This window comes from Malurus melanocephalus, unplaced genomic scaffold (assembly GCF_030028575.1).
Source record: "Malurus melanocephalus ecotype Western Australia unplaced genomic scaffold, MMel_1.1 scaffold_21, whole genome shotgun sequence".
NCBI lineage: Eukaryota > Metazoa > Chordata > Aves > Passeriformes > Maluridae > Malurus > Malurus melanocephalus.
Genome location: NW_026623253.1, coordinates 1,530,810 through 1,557,704, shown reverse-complemented (window position 1 = coordinate 1,557,704; position 26,895 = coordinate 1,530,810). Strand labels below are relative to the sequence as shown.

Sequence of the window (26,895 nt, the reverse complement as noted above, 5' to 3'; positions counted from 1 at the left end):
AAAAAAAAAAAAAAAAAAAAAGTTTTGATGTTTGAGAATAAATGGATAGTTTCTCAACTTAATGTCCTTATATATTCCTTCATGTCAAAAATCTTATTGGAATACAAAGCAGAGGTGTCAAAGGAAAATATGTTTATGTGATACTTTTTGCTCAGCCAGCAACAGGTACTGCTGAAWACCTGACCTCAAAAATGGCTCTCATGACATTTGTACCTCTGGGGGTTGGAGTTCTGACAGTGGAGATGAGGTTCAGCCTCRTATTTCAGGATGGCAGAACTCTGCCACCACAGCAGGCACTGAAAGTTTGTGATCATTATTCATTTATGGGTCCAAGGAAGAGGGAGGATGAGGAGAGCTAAGGAGAGCACCTTGTCCTTTTGCCTCTTCCATGGGAACCAAGCACTTTGAAAGAAAGCAGGATGGAGGAAGTCATAGAATTAAACAGCTGAATTACAGAAGTCACTGCCCGCCCTGCATTTACAAAGTGTCTCCACTAAAGGCCTTTGCCACTAATTCAGTGAATCATTTTCCCCACTGAACTTGGAAAATAACTCTTCATCAGCGCCATACTGACTTCTTTTCTGAAAAAAAAAAATCAAACTGGTGCCTTCAGCTTCTTTGAAGACCATATCTATAAATTTCCTGTCCTTCTTTGATCTCTATTTGTGGTCATTTTTCAGTGTGACACCCTCACCCTAATCCCCCCATTGGAAGCAACACAGTTGTCTTCCACTTTTGGGTAAAACACCAATTATGTCAGCTTTGTCCTCCTTATCCATGATTAATTTCTCTGTTTTTGCCTTTCATCTAGTGCACTTCTAAACACTCTTGTTTCATTAAATTTCTCACAATTTGCTTGTTCCACATTTTGCACCCGGTTTCATGCCTGTTTTCCTGTTTCTTCCACACTGATATCCTCTAGGATTTATGTTTACAGAAACCTTTTGCTTTGGTATTTTAGTGAGGTTTGATATCTCAKCCTGTTAGATAAACAGCTTCATTAGTTTATTACATGTGTCCTATTTCCACCCTGCACTGGGATAAACTATCATTTTCCTTTCRATACAAGATTCTGAGGAAACGTTTTCCACACTCATTTGTCCCTTGGATTATCTGCCCAAGAGACTCCACCTACCACTTCCTTGAGGTTGAAGTGGTCTCACCTTTTCAGCCATTTTGCTGCATTCACTTCTTTCATTYTGGGAAAAGTGAGTGCTCATGTTTTGGCGACTGATCACCCAATTTTCCTTCTTTTATTTCCTATTAAAGCAGCATCGCTGTGAGTGTAGCATCAAATCACGTGCATTTCTCCCACGTGTTGGAGCTCAAACTTAGAAGAGAGGTCTCCTGTTTCAGATCTTTCTATTGATGCTGGACACACAAATGGTGAAAATGAACACTCCCCAGTGAGGAAAATGAGGCTCTAAACCACACTTAGGAGGTAAGACAGTGCATAAAAAACATCAGCACAACCATGACAGTGACACAGTCATGACCACATCACAAGCAGGAGAAAACAATTCCTAAAGGGCAGAAATTCTCAGCACAGCACACCAAGAGCATCGTCCTTCCCGGATGTGAGCCCTCAAAGCTGGAAGCTTTTGTGCTTTACACAAAACACTCTTTTTATAAAGGCATGACAATTCCTGTCCTTCTGTTCCTTTTCAGGAAATTCTCCTCCTGCAACCCTCCAGACCCATGAACACTGGACTGTTTCCCAGGGTCTAACTTTCTTCTTCTGAAGGAAAAGGACAACTACAACACTTGCTCTCTTCATTAATGCAATATCTGCTTGACATTATAAGTAATATTAAAGATTAAAATATATAATTTAAAGTTTGGTGTCAGTTTATCACATGAAGGTCACATTATTAAAATATCAATGCCCTGTGGAGGAAGAAGTTGGGTGATCTGACRCTGTCACAGTCTTTATACAATGGCCTTGGCAAGTTAGCCAAGGTTATTCTTGCAATTTGAGCAGGTCACCATAACTGACCAATAAGAACGTTTCCAGAAAGAAAATATCTCATAACTGTCTGAACTTTCTTGGCCTACTTGCCCCTCATCATGTGAATACTTGCAGTGTGGCAAAAGAATATAATTTCCTCTCCTCTTTTGCAGTGAAAGCTTTCAAGAGACCACAGAGGAACCTTCTGCCATTTCATTTACCATGACAGATTTGCAGCTACCCAAAAGATGATAATCTGCAAAACCTCCTGCACACATCTTCCCCATTTAACAGTTATCTGATCAGCCACTGAATACAAGAGCAAAATAACCTYTATATTTTGCTCATGAAGAAATGAAGCATTACTAGGGACATTTGAAAAGCTGTAACAGAAAAAAACCCAACAGATGGGGGTCAAGGAGGAGGGAGAGAACTTTTAGCTCATTTACTCTAGCTCTGGTGAGATAACAACACCCCCAAATTAGGAATGCCTTAAACTGTAAAAGGCTAACAAAGGGGATGCAGTTCAATGCCTCTTTGCTATCAAAGAAGATTTCATCGGCAGAAATTCCCGTGCTGAGACACCTATCTTGTGTGAAACTGTAGCACCCAAAATATCCAGCCTTAAAAGGTCATGCTTATTTAAAAATAGCTCGCTTGCATTTTACATGAAAGTTAATTTACTACACTTATAAAATTAAATGCAAATGTATACAAATAATTTAAGCATGCTGTCAAAGTTCACACATACACACTGCTAGAGCAACGGCAACATTCAAGGTCATACGAAATCTTTCTTAACCCACGTTTYACCCTGTGGATTATTCTGTTAAATAGATATTGAACTAAAATGCTTGCACTTTCTCTTTAGCAATGTCTACCCTTGTTAAAAAAAAATAAAATAAAAAAAAAAGAATCAAAGCTTTAATTTCCTATTGATCATGTGGTTTGCAGGCCATAACAAAGAAGGATACTGTACCTCTGATGCTGGTGGCTGATGCCGATGTGGTTGTGCTGGCTGTTAAGGCTACATTGGTTGTGACTGTTGCAGTGGTAGGGGAGGGGATGACAGTAGTGGGAAGCAAAGTGTTGAAAACATCTGGTGAGTGGAAAAAAAAAAACAAAAACGAAATAAAATCATATCATGCAAACAAAGGAGMACCAAAACAGTGGTTTAATTTGTAAATACAAGCATGTTGAAAATGGCTAAATTAAAACATGATTAACACAAATTATTGCAGGTACAACAGAGTACCTTGAAATTCTTGACATTCATCACTCTCAATTTTTACAGTCAATCTTTGAATACACAAAAATTTAAAACTCTGTTAAAATGACCAAGTTTCCATGGAACTAGAGAGTGATAGTTTAAGTGACAAGAATCCATTTCTTCGCTGAGCCATTTTAAATGTCTCGCACAGTAAAAACCATACACAGATGAAACATGCTGTGTCAGAGTGGGAGATGAAAAAAACAACACCATCATGCTAAAATAAACACACACATGTTAACAGGAAATGGCTGCATGTTAAAACACCCACTTTCAGACAGACTCAATGAAGGGAAAAAAGGGGAGAAAATGCTACTAACTATAAGAGCTGCTTTTTCCGGACTGCTTTTCTTCTTCCCACACATTTGCTTAAGACACAGTTGWCTGCTAAGATCCAGAGCAGAGTATATTTCAAAATCTTTACCCTGATTAGCAGGCACAGTCATCTTTCAGTCATCCTTAAYGCTTACAATTTATTGTTAGTACACATCAGCATTTTCCTAAAACAGCTTTGAACCAAAAATCAGAAATGCTAATAATATTACTAATAAAAAAGTGTGCATACAAGTCAGAAAAAATGCATATCCCTGATGACAGTATCSTATAAAACCCTTCAGCTTTTGATCCAGCAATGGGGATGGGGAGCACGACTGCTTTGCTGCAGAGGAACCAACAATGTCTGGTGCAGAGGCTCCAGCAGAGAGCAGAACACAATCAGATGTACTCACAGAAAAAATACTTTGGTYATGCTGCCAAAAGCAATAAAGGCCAATGGGACTTTGCTTATAGGGTGATTGCAGGTTCTAAAGAACAAACAAACAAAAGCTCTGAAGAGAACTAGAGGAAAGCACTTCCACAAAGACATAAAAAGCATCCGACATTTTTCAGATTATTTATACCATGGATTTGAAAGGCAAGGACTCATTTCTCAGCAGGTGATGGTGAGTAGGCCATTTCACACTGATTTCACTGAAAATATTTCKGAAGGGTGCTATTCAGTGCAGCAAAAGAGCAAAAATCTGACCCACAATCTGTCTTCCCTGGCTGTRGAGCAAAATGCAATTGGTCCCTGAGTATCATCAATTCTGACTGAAATCAATGGAAGCTGAAGTAGCTCAGAGGTTTTCAGCATCAGGTCCTACAAAACACACTTCAGACAAAGGGTCCTTGAGTTCRCCATTGCATAATTACTCTCTTACGGCTTCAAAGTAGCGCGCTTACCTTATTTTCATGATGGACGACAGATTATTTCCAAGTTTAAAATTCTCCGTGTTAGTTAATATCRGTAAATCACCTAAAATTTCCTGAGTTCCTCTAGTTTTGATAAAAACCACCATTAGGCTCTCTGGAATCTATAGTTGTGTGATTTTCTACTTCTGAAGCCATCAGAAAACATCATAACATCCCTCTTTCATCTGCTGTACACTGATATTTAACCCAATTCTCAGCGTAAAATATTCTCAAGGCAGAAAAATTAGAGCAGGCTTTTAAAAATCCCCACAGTTGTAGTCACATTAATCACCAGGAAAAATGATAATATTACCTGGAGTGAGAGTACCACAATAATTAAATAGAACTGAGTATAACAAGCATTAGAAATAAATTAACATGTTTAAAAGATGCATGTCACATGTACTGATCTATTCAATTTCTTCTCATAAAAGAAAAAACCTTCCCTGATAAGTATCTGTTAAAAATAAAATAAAAAAAAAAAAAAAAAAAAAAAAAAAAAAAACCAAAACCCCACCTACTTCATAAGGAGAGCAAAACCCTGTTTATTAGGAAAGCTTTGCAAATCACTCTTGTACGTAGAGCTAATTAGTGTGACTCATGGTTCCATTCATTATCTTTCTTAAATACACCAATTACTTGAGACTGCAATGRCAAGTTGTGGTTTTATGACAGTGCTATCCAGTCTGCAAGCACACTGTTTACCCATTTTACCAAATAACAGCTTTCATGAGTCACTGGTGAATTCAGAACCTGACTGCTTTTTGGTTTCTCTTCTGATGGAAGCATTTCAAACTTGATTTATTTTAAATGGAAGGCCACCTGGGAAACATTCCAGCTAACGAGAACTAGGATATGTCAGCATTTTAATACAGATGTGATCTCATCAGATTAAGAAGAACAAAAACTTGTGCAGAAGTTAGTTTCCTGATAAAAGTCATAAACTCTGATGCCAAACMTGAAAATGGAAGCCTGACAGAAGCCTGAAAAGAAAACATCTGCTCTCAAAAGGGATGGAAATACAAGGAATAGTATTTGGTTTGTTTTTCTTTGTAGAGTGGGGTGAAATTCTCTGTGCAAATGAGTGCTTTGCTCCCAGCATTCCAAGGACTTGTCCTGAAGACCACAGCACAAGAGAGAAGCCAGGAACCAGCAGCCTGAGGACCACTACACTGCCCAAAAAATGAAATCTGAGCCTGTTCTGGACTCTGGAAATGTTTGGTTTGTGCCAGCTCAGGTTCAAGACTCTGCCCAGTGGAATTACTCCACTAACAACAAGTAACCAAACAGCTCACAGCTGTCCAGACAATGCTTTTTGGAATGCTTGGACCATATCTCATYACTAAATCCTACTTTGGACAGCCCAGATCCAGACATAGCATTCTGAAATGATCCCCACACTGAAAAGACTTGTGTGTATGGTKCCTTCTGAGTCTGACAGAAAGACTCCTGTCAGTTCTGCCAAGATTTCTGGATTCTCATGACTACTTCGTCTTTGCCTTGAAAAGGCATTTGCATAGGAGAATACAGAATATGCAGTTCAGAAAAAAAAAAAAAAAAAAAAAAAAAAAAAAAAAACCAAACAAAAAACCCCAGAAGTAATGTACAGTGCTTCTCAGTCTTTCATCATGCATTGCAGTGTAGGAGGCAAATGGGTTTGGAAGTTCCCAAAATCACACAGACAACAGATAAAAAAAAATGATACTTAACAGCACAGGCTTCTGTTTAAGCCACATTGATCACTATGAGAGTCTGCTGCTCCATTCCATGTCAGAAAAGGGAATTACACTTTGCCCTGTTTCTAGTCCTGCAGGAATTTTGGTCATTTTTTTTTTTTAATTCAGGGCAAACCTGTCCTATATCACATTGTCATCCACAGCTCCCTGGTGGCAGCTGCYCAGAACACGCCATCAAAGGGAATATCTAGATTTGTCCTCTTGAGCTTTCTGTCAGCGAGGATCTTAACAGAACAGATTTGCAGATTTCTGCCCAAGAAACCTGTGCTGGGGTGAAACTTAATTCCATTTCCTTGTCTTGCAATTTCTGATTCCAGTTGTGCACAATGTTCAGCTGAAAATGAAATTTTGTTTATGACTCTCATGCCACTAAATACCAAGGATCACTATGACCAGGAGACCTTGCAGAGAGGAAGTTTTTAATTTGAGTAGCCATACCCAAATCAGTGCACCAGATTGCTATTTCAATAATACTRAAGTATTAATCCCTAGCCTCCTGTGAAGCAGAAAATAGCAATATTTTGCAGATGGGGAACCAAAGAAGATAAAAAAGCCATGCTCAGGGATCTAGAAGCCAAGCGATAATTGCCTCCATTAATTTTGAAACCTCACTTCCAAACTGGATATTTGCTGACAGTCAGATATTCAGTCAAAAATCCAATAATGTAATTAAGTTGGTATTAATGTCATCATCTTGCTAGCTTTGAAATGCAAACAATTCATGGAGAACTAATTGTTTCCAAAAAAGCTGCTGGAAATAGAAATGGGGTTGACCTTCACACCAAGGGACTCCCATGGATTCGGTTCCCAACTTTTTGGCGCTTGTGTTCCTCAGGTTATACAGGTGAGGCTCAAACTGGATATTCAGTAGGAGAGATGGGCTCCTGCACTCTCTCTGGGGGCAGAGGGAGGTTTGAGCTGAGCTGGAAATGCTCAGCCAAGAGCCCTCTTTTCAGTGAGGTCCTAACCCCATGTCAGAGCTCAGCGCATGCAGAGCAGAGATTGGGGAAAGGTTTTCACCTCTGGGAAGGTGCTCACGGCCACTGCTGCTGTCACCCTGCCACCAGCTGGAGCCAGCTGGAAATCTGAAGGCTGATTCCCAGTGGATGGTGGAAAAAGGAGAAACACCCAGACTGGGTTTGGAGTGGAGGCTGCTCTTCAGCAGAGATTGGTTCAAAGCAGCGTTGAGCCCAACCTGATCAAAATTTCCCCTTTGCTTCTCCTTCTGTCTCGAATTGATGCTGCCTTCTCCTTGTCGAGGCAGAAGACATCCATCCGTTTAAGTGCAGGCAGCCTGGATAATTTACTCTCCCTGCCAATTTGGCCCTAAGCATTTTTACTCTCCATTTCCAAAGAAATGAGAAATGGTTCTGTTTGGTTTAGCAGGCTTATGTGAAAGATAGATCTGACCTATTGAAAATATTTGACTTTTTTTTTGGTAAAAACACAACCGATATTTTGACATGACTGAGCACAAATCAGACAACAATAGCCGCAGTTGATAAAAATGTAAAGGCTTTTGTTTCAAGCCTGACAAAGGCTGACAGAAAAATTAAAGAACAGAGTGATAATGATGGATGGTCCTTGCTGTATTTTGACTGAGAATGAAAGAAATTTTAAGTGGTAAACTGAACTGAGTGATGACCTACCTGGGAAACAATCTCACTACTTTGTGAAAAATTTAATCAGCCTGTGGTATGTAGCACTAAATAATTTAGCAAGGTTTTTGAATTCAAAGGGAGCTGCATTTACCTTGCTCCAAGAAAATGGGATTGAACAAAAGGATCGCTCAGCTTGAACATCATGTGCCAATAGCTCCTTAGCACTTAGACTGAATGATGGTGAATGCTCATGGACATGAGGTCAAGGGTTTCTTTTTACTAATTGATTCAGATTTATGAAACTCTGAAATGGCAATTATGTGCTTGACATTTTTGCTAGCAAGTCAGATATCATTAAAAATATCCAAACCCTTTTAACAAAAGCTCYATGCGGATCTATATCCTTAGTTATACCAATAAAGTCTTCTCGTGGATGAGTTCATATTGCACGGTTTACAGCTGGCCTAAAAAKGTTCGAAGAAATGCATGGTTTCAGAAAGAAAAGAAAATAAATTCACATAGTCCCACAATTATAAGACATTTCATGGGTCTGTAGATGATATTACACATGAAAAGATGTGAGACATATCATGACAGTTTGATTAAACATAATTCAGTTGCACAGAGAGACAAAAAAATCCCCAACTGCTAAGAGATCCTATAGTTTTGGTCCTACTTCTCTTTTTCCTTAAATTAGGGACTGGGAAGAGCAACAGATTTCTCTCCTTGTAGAAAGTTTTACAGTTTGCTGGTTGATTTGTGGGACAAAATCACCAGAGTATTTTTTTGGTTTTTCTCCTTATTTCAAAAGGAGAAATTGCAAGCTTCAGTAGCAAATGAAGAAAGGTGAAATATTAAAAATCACTGTAAAAAAAAMCCCTGTTTCCTTCTGTCCTCAAAAAGACAAGCAATTAATTGAMATCTACACATCCCTGGTCCAAATTCTGTCATTAGAAAGTTATGAATATAACTCAAAAAAACAAAGTCCTTTCAATATCAGCATTTAGTACTGGCAGCATGGTGTCATCCCAAATCACTTAAAATGAGCGCCTGATATCACACCGTGGCACATTTTACAACACATGCTCTGACCAGAATTGCTTATGACAAAATAAAAAATGCGATGAATATGAAAAACAAGGTGTAGTAGCAAGTTATTTCTGATTATGCCATCTCATTTGACACTGAAATATGAAGAAGTCGGCTGCCCTAAATTGTCTAGAAAGAACTCCTCCAGTGAATATCTCATTTATTTTGTGCAGCAGAGCAGCAGCAGGACTCACAAAGACCACAGGTGTGTGAAAGGCTGATTTTCCATGGGTAAAGCCAGGTCAGGCTCAGGACAGGTGTGAGAAGCAGCTGTGGAGCTCAGGGACGTGACAAGGAAGGAGCAACGGGATGGAGATGCCTCAGTGTGGGAGGAAGGACATGGAAAAGGAGAATTCCAAGTTCTCAGGGCTGAGAGCAGTGACCAGATTTGACTTCTCTCCTCCCTCAAGGTGCATCTGCCTCAATCCAGGCCAGCTCTTGGCAGAGATGTGAGGCCCTGGGCCAGGCAGACAGGATTTACAGTATTTAGGGTATTATATTATAATATTTAGGTTATTTCAGTAAAACCCAGCTCTGCCACCTGAGATTTGGTAGACCCTAGCACTATGTGCTTTATAATGCTCGTGGGTACTTGCCAAAAATGCAAAGAGTAAACACAGAAAGGACTTTTAAATTTATTTTTTTTTTAATTGGATATTAAACCATGACCTTTCTGCACAGCACCAGATGTTGCCACAAATGTGGCTTTGTCACCTGGAGACTGGGGCAGCCTGCTGCACACACAGGAGGAAACCTGAGGCAAGCATCCCAAAGGAAAGCACCTCACACACGAACATTTGAGCTACCAAATGTCAGGTCTGACCTCTGAAACCCTCAGTGCTTACTTTAGGGATGGCTTTGGTCCCCACAGCACTCTGCTGAATTTGCTATCATCAAAAGCACTCTGGCTGCAGGTCCCTGGGAGCAGAGAGAGGGATTTCAATGAGGGCTGGGGATGCTGGGACACGCTCCTGTCTCGCCGTCCCTCGCGCTCACTGTTTGTCACCAGCCCCGCCATTTACAGAGCTCCCTGCCCTCGGCAGAGCAGAAGAATTAAAGGTGACACAATGTACAATCTCACAATGAATTCAACTATTGCTGCTCAGTTTTGGAGGGTTGATTGCATTATCTGCAACATTTGGGCTGTAGAAAGCAAATAGGCTGTAACGCCTCATTTCTTAATTTCTATTTGCACTAAAACCAGGCGACGCACGCAGAACATAAAAGGAAAAATTTGATAAAATAATAGCCAGGTGATTAACTATTAAAACTATGTTAGTACAAGRAAAATTGAAATTCTCAAGCAGGCAAATTCTTTAATACCGAAGAATCTGTTCTCAAGCCCTCTAAGTTTTACTTTATTAATGGTTATTGGTGCAAGATTTACCTCTAAGGACAAATCAAACCAAGTATTCAACAGAAAGATTAAACTTCAATGTTCTGGAGTTATATGAATATAATACATAGCTCAAATTACTCCAGAAGTACTGTAAGACCTACTTTTCCCCCCAAAATTAACACAGGTTTTGCCAGCAGCTAAAAGAAGTCCTTTCCAACTCCATAGGAATAATAATAACAAAACCGATTATTTTAAAGGAGTCAATCTACCTTGTACAAAACCTCATTTTTCTCATTAAAGTAGCTACAAATACTTCACTGAAGCTTATGCAACTTGCCTGAAAGAAATTAAGTAAAATTTGCAGAGCATGGAACAGGCTAAGAAAAAGAAATTTTGTAATTCAACATTTTGATAAAAAGGTTGTTTGAGACTACTGCCTAAATGAAGATGCTTTACTTATAAAAAGGGACCTCTGTTTATGTCTTGATTTTGTTCATGGCTCTGCATTAATAAATATAGACAGGAAAGAATGGACCTCTGCTTTGAGGAGCTGCAAGATCATTATTTGGGCAGTACAGACCAAACTTAAGGAAAAAAGAGACAGCATTATTCCCATTTCACAGCTGGGGAAATGAACACAGAAGAATTAAGTGGAATGCCTTATATTTTACAGACTTTTGAGCCTGACAGGGGAGTTCAGAACAGATCTCCTGAGGCTCATTTTAATCCTCTGCTGAAAAAAAAAATAAACCAAAAAATCAAAACCACAAAAGAAAACAAACCCTCTCAAAATTGCATTTAAAAAAGCAGTTGTCCTTATACCTGCAGTGCCAATTTCACTGCATTCAGGACAAAATGTTACCACAAAAGCCACCAAACATCTTGTATGAATAAAGCCAGCACAATTTTCCCCAGAAGCACACCATTCTATCACTATTAATATGGTGTTCTAGGCCCATTGCCACTGCTTAAAAATCACATTAAGGCTGTGATGTTCATTTTTATTCTTTTTTAGTAAGCAGACAAGCCATATTTCCTTGTTTTTTCCAAGCCATAAAATAAGAGTATTCAAAATTAAATGAAATAAAGTACCGGCAGCTGGCCCTTGAAAACCTATAAGGAAAAGCTAATGCACAATACAAATTCAGACACCAGCAGCCTTGAACAAAGATGACAGCTTTCTCAGATTGACACTTGACTCCTTCTGCACACATACACACAGAAAAAAATATTTCAAAAAGCTCAGCCAGAATTGCACTGAGAAGAAGAAAGAAGGCAAGGAGAGTCTTCCAAAATTTCCTTATTATGGGGACAGGTGCTGAAATTAAATGCAGGTAAACAGATTGCTGATCTCTGCTTTATTACAGTTGCTACTTTGATTTCTCTGAGAAATTCAGGGCAACTCACTGAAGTTGCTTAAACAACCCCAAACTCTGCAATAATTTATGGTTAGCAAGGAGATATAACAGGAACTGTCATTTATTTTAAATAAGTTTATTTCAAAATAAAATCAAAGGGTCCAACACTAACCTGAAATGCTTTCTCACAGTGGGATTGCTGTACCTGATTGAAAATCATCTTGGGAAAGTGAATGGCACTTTGCAACCTAAAAACATAGATTTTTGCTCTTCATTGTACTGTCTTCAACTAATACACTGAATTCTCTCATTCCTATCACCAAAGTGCACTRCCTGAGAAAATAAGGCCCTATCTTTCTAGCTTTCAATTTCTTATGCTCTGGATTTTTTGGGTGGGTTTTTTTGTTTTTGTTTTTTTTTGTTTGTTTTTTTTTAGTTTTTTTCCCCCCTCAAAAGAGTTCCATACATGTGGAAGAATTCCTGCCATGACTCTTTGGTTTTGTATAACACATGACTGTGAARGGTGGGATGCATGCAATACTGCCAAGACTTAATTTTGTTAAAATTATCCCCTTTCCCTTCAGGCTGGCAGATATTTAGCACCTTAACTATTATGCCATCAAACAGGATAGTTCCCCAATGGAAATCACATAAAGAATGCTTGATAATATCTGTTAATTTATTTTAAACAAAGGGATACACAAAGCAGAGCATAGAGGTTTCAGTTCCTGCTCYGAAACTGCTCAACCCTCCCTTCTCCCCACCAACCAAAGATTGGGAAACCACAGAAACCACTGGGGAACAAACCAAATTCACCAATGCAGTGACCCACAGCAATATTTGAAGAATAAACACTTCACCCACTCCTCGAATTTTTTCCCTGCCAAACTTTCCTCTGTCCTTCCGCCTCTCCTTTGATTTGTTTTTACATTTGCCATGGGGATTAATAAGGGCAGTTTCAGCTGAAAGATAAACCTGCCTCAGGCATGAGGTTACCAAAAAATACTTTTTTTTTCTTTTCAAGGGAATAAACAAGCTATGGATACCAGTGAAGGGAAAGCAGAGGGTCCTGGCTGAAAATTGTCGGGGTCACAGTCAAAAACGACAAACCAGCTTACACCACAACACAAACAACATGATTTCTGGAGATTGATCCCAAACACCTGCCAGGAAAAGTTCCTTCAMACAGGGTTAGAGCTTTCTCTGTGCCACTGAGGGAACCACAGCCTGGTGAAAGAAATCAGGACATTGTGGGACATCCTCACATGGCAGATTCCAGCCAACATCATCAGTTTTGATAGCAATGGSTGTTTTTTTGTTTGTTTTCATTTTGTTTTCTCGCAGCTTGAGGATGGTTTTGAGATCCACCCTTACTGTCCTCCTGGTTATTTTTTGCTGTCTATTACCCTTTCCATGGGAGTTGTACAGGAAGATTGAYGCCTTTCTGAAAGCTGCCAAAAGGTCTGGAATCCTTGAGACAAATTCAAAGAGATTCATGTCAAGGCAAATCATGGTAATATCCATTCATAGCAAGCCGTAGTAAGATGCAATGCAGAAAGTTTACGACAGGATTTAGCAATTAAAAATGTGACTTTAATTACAATGCTAAGAGAATTTTGTTATGCTGCATCAAGAATTGAAGCAGTAAGAGCTGGAGAAAATGGTTTGTGATTGAAGCTTAGAGGGTTCCATTTTGGAGGAGGGGCTAAAGACACTTAAGGACTCAACACWAATTTAGATTGCACCTATGCTGTGCAGAGAGATGTTAGCAAGATTTTTAAATTGTGTTTAGGGAAATTTCAAATTCTTGTCAGTTTGTTCTGTTTTTCAATTGAAAATGAATGGGAAATTACCTTATGTGCTCTGAGTAAAATGCKAACAGAGTACTGTAAGAAACATTTTATTAAATATTTTTCCTTTAAATAACAAAGAAATGCAGGCTAAGATAAACTCCAGATAAAATTGCWAAGTAATTAATAATTAAGAAATGAAACATCAAAAATAAAATGAAAATTACAAATAATTATTAATATTAAATGATGGATGTTAGAAATATTAATGGTTTGAGATAAGCTCATAATTTACTTCTCTCTGAGCCTCCCTGCTCATCTTCATACATGACCAGAGACCAGAGACCTCAGATACCAAAATTCTCAAAACTGTCTAAGAAAGATGAGTATTTTTTTCAGAAGCTTTCCCTACTCCTCCTCAGCCTCCAAGGCATTTATCTCTGTCTCCAGGAGGGTTCACAATCTCAGCTGGAACAAAGCACAGTTCTGGTGTATCACCTGCCATGACCAATTGTCATTTTTAGCAATATCACTCAGATAATGTTCTATTTTCTTTCCTGAGTTGAGTGAAACACTGGGGAACCTTTTCTAAAAAGAAAGGTTAGTTTTGGAAGCACCAAAGGAGAGAYAGAGACAAGACACCCTTATCTGCATTCCATCACCCAATAGTGCAGGAAAGGCTTCTATTTAGAAAAATCACTAAGTCMCTTTAATATTGTCTTGATGGTTTGAGTTTCCTGAATAATAAATGGTCTAAATGGAAACAGAAAATCATTAGTGAATGTTAGATTATAACTTTATCATCATTTTCAAGTGAAATTATTGAGTTAATAATTCCTTCATGAAGATTGCAAGTGATGTTCATAGACATGGTAATTTTGCAAGCTGGCATCACCAGAAAAAAAAAAAAAAAAACCAAAACAAAAAACCACAAAACAAATGAACAGCTCAGTTGAAATAAAGTTTGGGAAAATTGGGGGTCTAAGCAACAGCAAAGGGTGAAAAATGAGAGAGCAAGCTTTGCTACTACAGCAATTCAGTGTTAACAAACTCAACAGCCTTATTTTAGAAACACACAGCACTGAAGGTCAGTTAAAGCAGKGCTTCTCAAAAAAGCAAKACAGATATATTTCATGKCCACGCAATCYTTTTCTTTTCAGAAATCCCATAAGWATGATCACATCAGCCAATAATAYRTGCACAAGAAAATCAAATATTTTCAAGAGTTGTGTGCTATTAAAGACATTATCCAAAACCATAGGTTTTAGGGCACATACAACATGTATTCAAATAGGAAGAAGCTATACATATTAGAATATATTGTTAAAGGTTATATTGATAAATATTTTTATTGTTATAACGTTCAAGGGCTCGGGGAGAGATTTCCTGCTGCTGAAATACTCCAAATTMAATTATTTCAATGAGTACTCCATTACAAAATTTAAAAGTAATGAAAAAAACATTATCTATATTATTTATATAACAAAATCACTTCATTTTAAAAGTTTTCTTTCACAAAAAAACAGTATTTTTACGTAAAAATGTAGAAGCACTAAACATTCTCCCCAAAAGAGTTAGTGGGACTTGGAATGTTATTGTCTTAACCATTCCAAAATACTTTTTAAACTTATCTGGAAAAAAAAAAAAAGTATCTTGTTTTTCTAGTCACCATAAATGAAGAAAGATCAGTTCACACAGCTCAGCWATACACCCCACTATTCAAGAATTTATCAACAAAAAGCAATTTCAAAGTAGCTGCCTAGGGAGCATTCAGGGATAATAGCTGGACAAKTCATCCATAAAATTAAGCCAACAACTCCACCATAAGTTTCTTGACAGACTTCTCACACCTGAAAATGTCAACTAAACACTTTTCTTCTTCAGCCCAGTAACAAAAGCTCTACCACACAATGATTTCTTAATTCATCTGGCTGTAGGAAATTCACCTGCATTGTGCTTTAAGGTCTGCACCACCTCTTCCAGTGCAAACAAGAGTCTRCTGGAGAAGTCAGCTTTAATATTATGATAATAATTTAATATCTTAATGCCATTTYAGAACACTGATGTATAATTAGAGTATTTCAACACAATTTGAAGGGCTATGCTTTGAAGAAGATAGCTTGGGGGCAAGAAAGGCTTTTGAGACCAAGAAAGTATTCCTGCTTTTATTTATTTATTTCCAACTGGAAGCTCCTTTTTCTAAGAGTTATCTTCTGYAGTTTTTACTTCTTATAAAATGGGAATAGGAGAAACTTTTCAACCTTTGTTTTAAGGACTCAAAACTTTCTTTTAATTCAAAGATACAGAAAAGAAAAATCTCAAAACTAAAAGGCACAGGTAGTCACACACACTGAATTTAAAATGAAGTCCTAAGAATTCTTCTGAACTTCATACTTTTGATATGCCTTGATTGCTATAAATGTAATATTGAGGTTTTTTAACCAAAATTACCCATTATTTAGGTATAAATGTTATTGTTACATCACACCACATCTCTGCTCAATTCCCTTTTTGCAAAGCCCATGCTTTGTTCACTCAAAGGCTGGATTTTCCCATAGGCAAAAAAAGTCTTTTCCCTGAGGGGGGGTGTGTAAATAAGACATTTCAACTCAGAAAACTTTAAAGGAGGAAACTTTAGAAATTGCCCAGTTACCTCAATGTGTAAGATAYTAATTCATCATCTTACTGATGAGCRTGCTGCTCCACAAGGSTGGTGCTTCCTTTCCTTCCCAAAATTTTTATGTGGTTTTTGCTACAAGTTTGTGAGGATAAGGTGTCCAAAAACCCTTGACAAGATTTACCAGAGGTCTGTAGTGAAAATGTTTGCAAACTGAATAAAAAACATAAAATAAAGAAATAAAATGTAATAAAAATCTGATGGTGGGCAAATAAAATGACAAACACCAAAGCATCTAGAACAGGCAGAGGTGGAAGAGGTGGAAGAGTTTGTTTAATTTCATGTGTTTGGGATTCCACACAGTTTCCACTTATTTAAAAAAAAAACAAAAAAAGTTTGGGATTCCACACAGTTTCCACTTATTTAAAAAAAAACAAACAAACAAACAAACAAAAAAAACCAGCTATAGAGATGTACCAGTGGAAATAGTGTTGGGCACAGAAGATGAACCTCCAAAAATACATATGGAGGTAGGATTTAATAAACAAAGGTGTCTGGTGCAATTTGGCAGAGTCTGTTTGAGGTATGGAGAACAGTCAAACACAGAGATTTAGAACCAGACCAAAAAAATGAAGAAAAAAGGTGGGAAAAATCCCCCTATTAAAAAAGGAGAAGGGATGCAAGGGAAAAGATTCCAGGAAATGCAGAGTTTAATTAATCTAATTAATTAATGAGAAATTGAGATTGATGTGGAAATACTTGAAAATCTGTTGAAGGGAAGCAGCACAAATATAATTTTAAATACAAACTTCCAGCATGAACAACAAAGAGGACAAATTGCTCGTAAAGTTGGAAAGTGGAGAGATCAAGCACCAGGCTTAAACAAACAAAAGGGAACACCTTTTCCCTAAAAGCACACACCTAAATTCAGAATCTTGTTGCCACAGGTTACTGTAGAAGCTAAGATGACAAATTATTTGAAATGGGATTGGACAAGCAGGTGGAATATAAATCATGTTATAATTAGGAAAGGTGCAGCAGAACCTCTGGTCTTACACGTTGTAGGAGATGTGTTTGAAAGCACATTTCAAAATACTCCTGAGGATGGAACTCAGTCTTTCAGTTGCCTTTATTTGCAAAAAAATAGCTTGCCCAAGAAAAAAAAAACATACAAAACTGAGAGGCTGAACACAAAGGAATATGTTATGCCACTTTTTACTCTCCAGAGATCCCAACTAAGTGGYTCAAATGTTTTCTCCTGTATTTATAATTTGGGCAATAAGAACTGCCTTGACCATCCACAGCTGCTGATTCATGTTCATTTCCATATTGCTCTTCTGGATAATTGCTGCACAGCACATCATAGCTCTGAATATTTCAATTAATTTGATGCCTGGCWGTGGACTGGCACATCAGGATATTCCACTGAGGCACTCTATTTCAAATAGGGCTGCAAATTACCAACTGCTGCTGCTCCCACTGAGAGAGTTTCCCAATGATGTGGGATTCTGTCACTCACCCCAATGTGATGTTGAGCTGAGTCTCTGCAGTGACACCCGAGGTCACAAACTACTCCCACATCCACAGCAGCGGCGTCTCCAGGCTGATGATGATGGAACACTCCATCCCCAACTCCAGCTAAATCACTGCAGTTATTACTGAGGCCTCGCAAGCAGAGCCCATGTTTTTGGGTCGAGCAACACGAGTTTGACAGTTGGCTCTGTTTGCTGATGATTAASGAGTGGTATTTGGACAAAGGTAAACAAAAATTCTTAATAAATTGGAAGAGAGTGAAAATTGCCTGGGGCCCATTACCGAAGAAAGGGTGTGATATATCTAGCCAGAATGTGCACTTCTAAAGCACTAAGCTTGCCAATTAGAATACAGAAATGACAACAGCTACAGGCATTAAAGCCTCTGCCTTTGTTACTGCACAAAACAAATGTTTGAGCAAACTACATGTCTTGCCTGTGTACCTCTGCCTATAAACTCTGACTTTGTACCCACCTTTCTGCTTCCCAGAGTACTTTTTGACATTTATTGTTAAYAATAAAYGTTAAGAAAAATGAAATTAGCAGTCATATTGTTTCAGCAAAGCAGCATGAGCATATTTAATAGCCCAAGCCTTTAACCTTRTTCAAAGACATTCAATTTCTCTGAAGTCTGGTTTCTTTAATTATACAAAATTATCTAAAAATATTTTTTATGTTATCAGATACTAATTGTATTGGACAGATTGCCATTCATCTGCTTACAGCARTATTTACTTCCACTGCCATCACTTAACATCAAAACAGTACTGCCTCATCATCACTCACAGTGGAAAAAAATTCTACTCTTCTGGATAATTTTCTGTTTAGGTTGGCCCAGTTAAAGGTATGAGACACTCTTTGGTTAATTTGTATAATTAATATATATAAATACTTTGCTTACCCTTAATCTCTAATTATGATAAACTATATTTTCCAGTTTTAGGCAACCTTCTCTCTACACTAAAGCTGTCTAAATCTTCTCCGAGTTGGGAAGATAACTTAAAAAAAAATGAGAGAATTAGTAGATTGAATATCACAGAGGGGGGATTAAAAAAAATAAAGAGAAGCCAGATGAAGCTTTTACATCATTAATGAACAGAAAGAGATAAAAATCTGTTGAAGTGAAAAAAGAAAGGAATAAAATGTATGAAAATCATAGCACATTTAAGCAAAGGAAAGCTGTGAGATGTTGCACTTTGCTGCCTCTGCAGAGAAGACCTTCCATGGATGCCCCCTCTTTTCTCACACAAACTCATGTAGAAAATCTGGCATGTAYCTTGTCTTGGAAACCTCATATTCAAGGTGAGAAGTCATATGATAAATGAGCTCTAACAAAGGAGTAGGACAAAAAAAAAATACATCAACATGATAAGCACAGAGGAAGGGAGGAGAAATCAAAGGATGTTCCCAGATACAGTTAGGAAGATTAAAAAAAAATACATCCTCTATTAAATAGAAGGATGCATCTCAGAAAATGATAAAAAGTAGGTTTTCTAGCCCCCAGAGAGAGAGAGAAAAAATATTGTATAATTTTAGGAGGATTATGTTTCACTAGAGACATTCATGAATGTAATGAGCTAAAGAAGGGGTAAGGCTGCTTAAATTTATCTGTACAACTGATTGTGCTCCATTTGRTAAAATAATTGTGTCAGTCTCCTCTGTACTCAGAATAAAGCTGATGACTCTGAACCCCAGGAAGTTGCTAAGTATTAAACATCATCTCATGCTCCGTCACATCACTCTCATTGTTTCAGAAACCTCAGCAGCACCTGACATTTACCTTCTCCAGCACCAACGCTGGAATTGCAGAAATGCAATTAGCAAAACTCRGGTACTAGTTACAGAAAAGGTCAGCAATGAGCAAGCTAAAGCTGATAACATGCCTAATGTGCTGCCAAACGTAACAGAATSCCTCCCTGATAATTGATGGTGTTACAGACTGCCAGGAAGTTGATGCAAGATAATCAGATCAACAGGGGACATGCCACCAACGTGAAAGTGGAGATGGTGAAATATTCTTTGATAGAGTTCTGTGGCAGAGGAACTGCTGATGGAAAAGATCTCCCATTACAAAAGGCCATATTTTCAGAAATAATCACATAAATAAATTGGGCAGAAAACACAAATGACAGAAGTTTCAACATATGGCAAGTGCAGAAGCCGTTACCTCATCAAAGGCAGAGCACTTTGTGCCTACAGCCAACAAACAACACACCACYGCCTCTGGGATGCAAAAGACATTTTTTTCTTTTCCTGTTCTTGTAGCAGCCAATGTAAGCAGAAGTGAGAGGGGTTGGTTTTTCTGTTTCTCTTTAACACAGAAATACTCACACAGCGGCACAGGCTCTGTGTTCCTCGTGCAAAGATCTCCTTACTTGTGTCACTAATCCTTCATAAACTAATGGTGAACTTCAAGAAAAATGAAAAGCAATCTAAGTCTTTCTTTTGATAAATGACATTTCATCAAGAGTGCCAATAAATACCTCATTACTGAAAGCAGCAGTTACTAGAAGTTTATGCCAAATACCTCGAGGCAGGTTAAACCTGYAGTGAAAAATGTTTCTGAGACTTTACAAGCACCAAGGAAATGTATATTTGTTGTAATTGTGTTCATCATGAGCAAACACAATCTACATAATTCTCCTGTCTAGTTAAAGACTATAATTTGTATTAGATTCTTTTTTTTCCATTTGATTGTGCCATAGTTATAAGAAATTGTATTTATAAAAATATTGAGAAAAAAGTATCATCATGAACTACACTGGAGTTTCTGCCTCCATATCTTCTTATACTAAAATTCAAATTACAAAAATCATAACCTTCTAGGAATTACCACATCCATATCTGTGATAAGAGAACATAATTTTGAGACTGCTAGACCCAAATTGCAAGGCTGCATTAAAAGGAAAATGCTAATTTTATATTATAGATTTTCCTATAGCTGAGTTATATCAATCTATTTCATGATCAACGTAGAAGGCAGCTTTTCTTTTCATGTGACACACATTGTTGTCTAATTTATTAGGGGGGGAAAGAAAATCAACCATAATTTAATGTGAACCTTCCTGTTTTTCCACTTTATTAGAAGTAGCRTAATGAATTTAGGAAATGACACAGTTTTGGGGCTGGGTGTTATCAACTAACTTTTACAAGCTGAATTTCCTCAGCAGCAGGCTGTAACTTGTATGAAGTATCCRATGTCCTGTCTTTGGTGGTCTATAAAAAGCTTAGCAGAAAACCTCAAACACACACCTGTCTGGYATTTCTCTTCATAAATCCTTTTGTAACCAGCTTCATCTGAACAGCTKCGCCAGAGGAAAGTATTTATAAAATACTACTGACACAGTGCAAAACATTTTTACAGGTGCTTACTTAGCAAAGAAGTTCACAACAYAAGTAAATAACTTTGTTTAAACTGTAAGAAGAAAGGCATGATAACAAAAGAAAGACACACTCCCCCCACAGCTATAGGATAGCAGCAATAAAAGCTCAATTATACTTCCAACTTTTTCCTGACACTTTTTTCCATAATGACCAAAAGTAACTGATTGTGTCAGCTGGAAATGTTCAGTATTCATAAATGCACGAAGGAGAGCACACTCACCATGTACTATCAGGACATATTCTGTGCTGTTCCGGCCAATGGGGTTTTTTGCTTCGCACCGGTACGTGCCATTGTCTGTTTTGTTTAGGAAGCTGATGCTGAGAACCCGGCCATTGACAACCATTCTCTCTGGGTCTGGGAGTTCTCCACCGTCCTTTGTCCACAGGACTGGCTCTGGCCTGTTGGATCCAAGCAGTGCATTTATTTTAGACAAGTGAAACAAGCATGTGCAACGTGCACATCAGAGAAAGCAACATCAGAAAATTACAGATAGTCACCTACCACCAAAGAATATTCTCTGATCACTTGAATTATTTGATCTAATCAACTGTCTGTCACAACCTTACCATCCTGCATGAGAACTGCTAAAGAAAGTGAAAGAACAAGCAGAGAAATAAGAAAGAAGGGGAATAAAAAAGGAAACAGAATGGTACTGCAACAGGCCAAGATCTTTTCTTAATGAAAAGATAATTCTCATGAATTCTCCCTGAATCTGTTTCAGGGCCACAGATGCTTGCCAAGCTCAGTGCAAACAGGATCAGGTGGGTGTAAGTGGTTTGTAAATGGATTCTCACATTACTTAGGCCACTCACATTCATGAGTGAACATGAACAGTATTTTTCCTGAACCAGGCATATCAGTCTCAAAGCAGCACGTGTTACCCACAATCCAAACTTGTTTCTGTTGCCTCATTGTATCACAGCCCATCCCTTTTCGCACCCTTYCTGCATCCTTCCCTTAAACAATTCCCCGTTACACATGCTCCCACAAACAATACAAGATTTAACGTGAAATCCTGGATTTTCCTCTTTTGTGAAGCCTTTCCTCCCGTGCCTGATACACTCACATCAAGCAGGGCAAAGGCAATGCTACCTCACTTAAAGCTGGTAGCTTTTTGCAGTATAACCCACATGTTAATCTCTATCAAAATAGGCAATTGCATGACTAAGTAATAAACCAAAATATAATACACAGTTATAAAATTAGCATCTGGCGGGTTAGTCACTGGCCTTATACAAGAAACAATTTTACTACTTTGAAGCAGCAGTTTAAAGCCTATTAGTTATAATGARTGCTAAGAAAAAGATTTAAACCTAAATACTTAAGTAGAAACATTTAGCCAAATTGTGGTCTTGTGAACAGAAAAATAGTCCTGATGGCTTCAATGACATGATTTCCTTTTGAGCTAGGCAACACATGTAAACAAAGGGATTTCTTCTTAAATACACTTACTTCTACAAAATTCATATTAGTCTTTACAGAAAAATATTATTTATTTTGAAATATAAATTTATACATATTTTTATAATATTTGGATGACAACCTGTTAAAATATTGTTGAACTTATTAATAAGACTGCCTATTCTCCGAAGTTTTTAATTTTTTTCAGAAAACCATATGCTCAGAGAACAAAAGCGAGGATTAAGAACTGATGGTGTAATGGGCCTCATTTGTGCCTTATTATTAATATGCCTTAACATTCTTCCTAAGTGCGCTTCCATGAACTGGTAAATACACAAGATATTCAATGTACACACTTTGTTTCCGCTTAATGCAGGCAGGGAATCCAGATGTGCATGCCAGCACAGAAACATTGCCCTGCAAAGTTCACAGCATTAAGGAGTGATTTGCTGTGATATGTTCAGGTGGATTTGTTCAATTTCCCGGCCAACYCCGCATTGTTTCCCATTTTCCAGCTCGCTGTGGATCCCTAATCCCAGGAGCAGGGACTCTGAAACRCTTGTGCTACAACGTGCACCACTGCCTGCATAAACGGCGTGTTAAAGCAACTTCTGTGCAGCGGTAATTTATGGAACTTAGGCTTTAAATTGAAACTAGATGGCATATCCTGGGGGAAAACCTATAGGATAACAAATAAGTATGAGATGGAGCTGTAGATATAAATTATTCAGGGAGCTCTGTCACATTGTAATACACCAACTGTGGTCTTACACAGAGCTCTTAGCTGTGGGTGCAAAATGATGTGTGGTGGAAAAATCAGGGCTTAGGGAGAGGCAGATCTASATTCTCRGGGTGYTGGGGAAGCTGCTGATGCACAGGGRGCATTCAGCCATCCTGTGCTGYRTTGTGGCAGCAGCAGGGMGATTCCTGGGCAGCAGACCCATGGCCAACACATCCCGGGGGCCRGGCACAGCTCCCTGTCCACCTCCCYRCTCCYGGGCACTGCGATGCCAAAAGCTGCAATTCCAACACAGCCRCAGAACAGAATTCTGCCTGCTCTGCTGGGAAGCTTTGAGACACTTGGTCTAAACAATTTGCTGGTCAGGCAGAAGTGAGCTAAGGACACGAGACGTGCTCGTGCTCCCAGGCCATCACYGTGCTRCGGTCAGCCACAGYGGGATGCTGTTTAAGGGAASYTTGGGAGTACATCCATTTTCTGCTYTCCACTCCTGCCAGCAATCCTTCAGGGGTGCTGCAGGGCACATCTCTTCTTCCTCTTTGTGTCTAATTATTATTTAGAATCTSTGTAACATCTTTTGGAATCTTAGGATGTCCATCAGCTCAGTTTCCTGTAGCAAAGTATTCTGGAAATTTCCTACCTGCCACGCAAAATGGTATTTATTTTTATTTATCTCACACTGATCTCCCAAAAGTGGCAGTGAATATTGTAGGATATGACTAGGAACACCTTGTTGTAAATTATGATAGCCTTGTACTCAGCAGGGCTCTCTCTCCTCCTTTTTTTGTTTGATATGTTCTGAGATTATCAGCAGGGAAAAAAATTACAAGAAAAGAAGAGCGAAGGAATCTTTAGAGCATTTTGGCTATTCTTTGATAATTGCCTCAGTACCTTCATTATCCAAAGTGAAACAGCCTCCCTTCTTTGTCCCAAGGCGCAGACAAGTGGGAATTGCCACAGTTTATCCAACTGAAATTTGTCCATAAGTGCAGACCCAGAGAGTTCTTCCTCTTACCCAACATTTTGAAAGGGATCTTTAGGTTTGACATGCTAAAACACCTGGCAAATATGTACACTCCTAWTATTGCACATTTTTTCCCTATTGCATACATCGCTAATATTGCAGAATTTCAGTTTTTTTAATTTTATTTTTTTAATACTAATGAGTTGCCATGACACTGTCAATTCCTGTGTGRATGGGAACAAACAGGGGTGTCCCCACAACTTCAATTTGTGCTTGCTTTACACTGAATCACATGTATCAGTTTAAAACCCATGTTTCCCCCCCAGAAAATCCTGAAAACATATTCCTAGGATCCCAATAGCTATAAAGTCAGAACAAACACTATGGCCACAAATGCCACTGCACGCTGCCAYCTTCACATCCCAGGGCACTCCCAAGCTCCCTGCCCTGCTCTGTCCTACAGGAGCACACAGCCTACAAAGTACCAAGGCAGGAACACAAGAAAACAAGTCAGTCCTCCCTTTTTTGGATGAGAGGTGCTTTTCCACATCCATGGTTTAATCCCTCTCATGTGCATGTGGTGAAGTGCAAACCAGCTGTGCTGACAGTGACTCCTGGCTTGGGGTTGAAGGAGGGAGCAGAGCTGAAACTCCAAGATTTATTTTCTGCCCAAAAACTCAGCTCTACTTCTGGCTCACTTATTCTAGTGTTCTGCCACTGTGGCATTTTTTAAAAAAATAAAAATAAACAAATTAAGCACGCTGTGGTGAAGAAATACTTCCWAAGACACAGCTCAACTGTGACAGCCCACGGCATTTCTTTGGCTGCTCTTGTCTTGCTTTTGCTGATTTTTGATTGAATTCAGCTACTTATTGGTGGCATTATCAGGACCACGTTAAACTGAAAAGGAGCCAGAGAGCAGTAAACACAAGCATTACGGACAATGACTTCTCTGCCTGTCCCCCAAGAAATCTGAACTCTAGATTTCCTCTGATTAAGTGATAAATGGGCTTAGATTTTGTTATAATTTATGTTTAACCCTAACAAAAAAGTCCATTCAGTGAAAGCCTTGGAAAATGCAACTAGTTTTTAGTATAAAAACGTGAGTTTGTTAACTGTCTTCCCATTAGCCCYAGAATCTGAAATAAACAAAATTTGGTACTATTTTCCAGTCAGAATGGGATTGAAAGGAAGGTCTACAACACTGGTGTGAAGTTCCATAATGTTTCATGTTTTATTTTGCGATACAGGACTTTTCTTAGAAGTAACTGAACAAAGAAATGGTAAATAAAGCAAAACTATCTTGAGAGTAGAAAATATTTTCTTCCAAAGTAAGTCAGAAAGAAAGATAAGGGCAAACTGAAATGTGTTAGAAAAAAAAAATAAAAAAACACAGTCAGGTTTGTTTAGAAAAGAACACTTAGGCACAGCTTTACCTCTTCAAYAAGTGTTTACATAACATGAAAGTCAACAGTTACATCTGTCTGCATTGCATTTTTTGTTATAGCTGAGGACTATTTGAAATTACACAGGTATTTTAAGACAAGTTTGTTAATTTGCTATCCCTTTCTCCCTCCTTTAACCAAAGGACAGTGATGTTTTAGGGTTTTCTTATAGTCCTCAACTCTATTGATACCTTTAACTATAATAATTAACTTACCCTTCATTTAAAAATTATACATATGTCTGTTGTATTGTATTTCCTTTTGGAACAAAGTGAATTTAAGCAATTAAATCCATTTGCACTTGAAAGACCTTGGCTCTATACATTTCTGTTGCCCTTTTCTAATTTTTGTGTACAGAAAGGTCAGGTACAAGGCATTCTTCACTGAGTCCTTAGTAAACAATACTTGGACAACTCACTGACCCATAATAACACACAATAACCTTTTTATTTGCAAAGATAAAGATGGAAGAAGAATTTGAGGAACTAACAAAAAAATTTATAGTTTTGAGTAGGGCCATCTCAAACAATACCTTTTACTTCTCTAAACAGGGATCTACTTGTATTCTCTGAGGTGCATAAAAACATAATCTAGTGGATACACTCAAATGAGTGAAGGGAAAGGTATCACAGTGTTTATCAGAGTATTTCATGTTGAAAACCTGGTGCAATGTCAAAAGACATCTAAGGGAATGATTGCTTCAAAAATTTGAAATCATCAGTTTCTCTGTAACAAGAAACTGCATTTTTAGCTTTGTCAGTTAATCATGCACTTGAAAGTTTAAACCCTGGGGGAAGCCCTTGTTTATATAAAGTCTCAGTCTGCTGAGTCATAGTGGGATGAGCTGGTTTGGGAGCATTTCATCTATCAAAAACATCAATATCCACAGTCTCTAGCCTTCCATAAAAGGCTTGGATAGATGGATTTTATTGTATGAGATAGGAGCTCTCCGTGATTTTGTAGTACTGCAAAACCTGTGTAACCTTCAYAGAGTGCTTTTCTCCCCTGAAAAATTAGTAAAGAATATCCAAAGCATCTTTCACAATGTTCTCTTACTTTTTAAGAGAGAAGCTTTGAACATATGAACTATATTATTAATGTCTTCTTTTTTAAGCATCTCAGCAGACACAGCCTAAAAATATTTACGATGTTTTACACTAATACTTTTTAAATGGTTAAGGATTAACTTACCAAAATATGTTAAAAATGAGCTGGCAACTAAACATAGATTRCAAATTTTCATATCATAAAAATTTGACAAGAACTTACAGCTATAAAGACAACAGGAACAACAAGAAATGTTGAAGACAGCTGGAGTGTTTTATGTCTTTGAAAAAGTTTAGTAAACAAACATAATATGCTTAAGTAATAAACATAAAGAGGCAAAAAGAATCTCAAATGGTGTTAGTATTCATTATTTACAGGGAAAAAAGAGAACAGCAACCAAAAAA

At 38.0% G+C, this 26,895-nt stretch overlaps 1 protein-coding gene across 2 annotated transcripts in view; it reads right to left on the bottom strand.

The window, feature by feature from the left end:
• CADM2 (cell adhesion molecule 2) overlaps window positions 1-26,895 on the bottom strand; it is a 554,996-nt gene that overhangs the window by 39,508 nt on the left and 488,593 nt on the right. Inside the window, exons 7-8 of one of the 2 annotated variants that reach the window (XM_057389925.1) lie at window positions 21,115-21,293; window positions 2,928-3,047 (exon numbers count right to left, since the gene is read on the bottom strand). In XM_057389925.1, the coding sequence (XP_057245908.1) occupies window positions 2,928-3,047; window positions 21,115-21,293 (299 nt within the window). The remainder of the gene's footprint in view (window positions 1-2,927; window positions 3,048-21,114; window positions 21,294-26,895) is intronic. The other variant, XM_057389926.1, reaches the window with a different exon arrangement.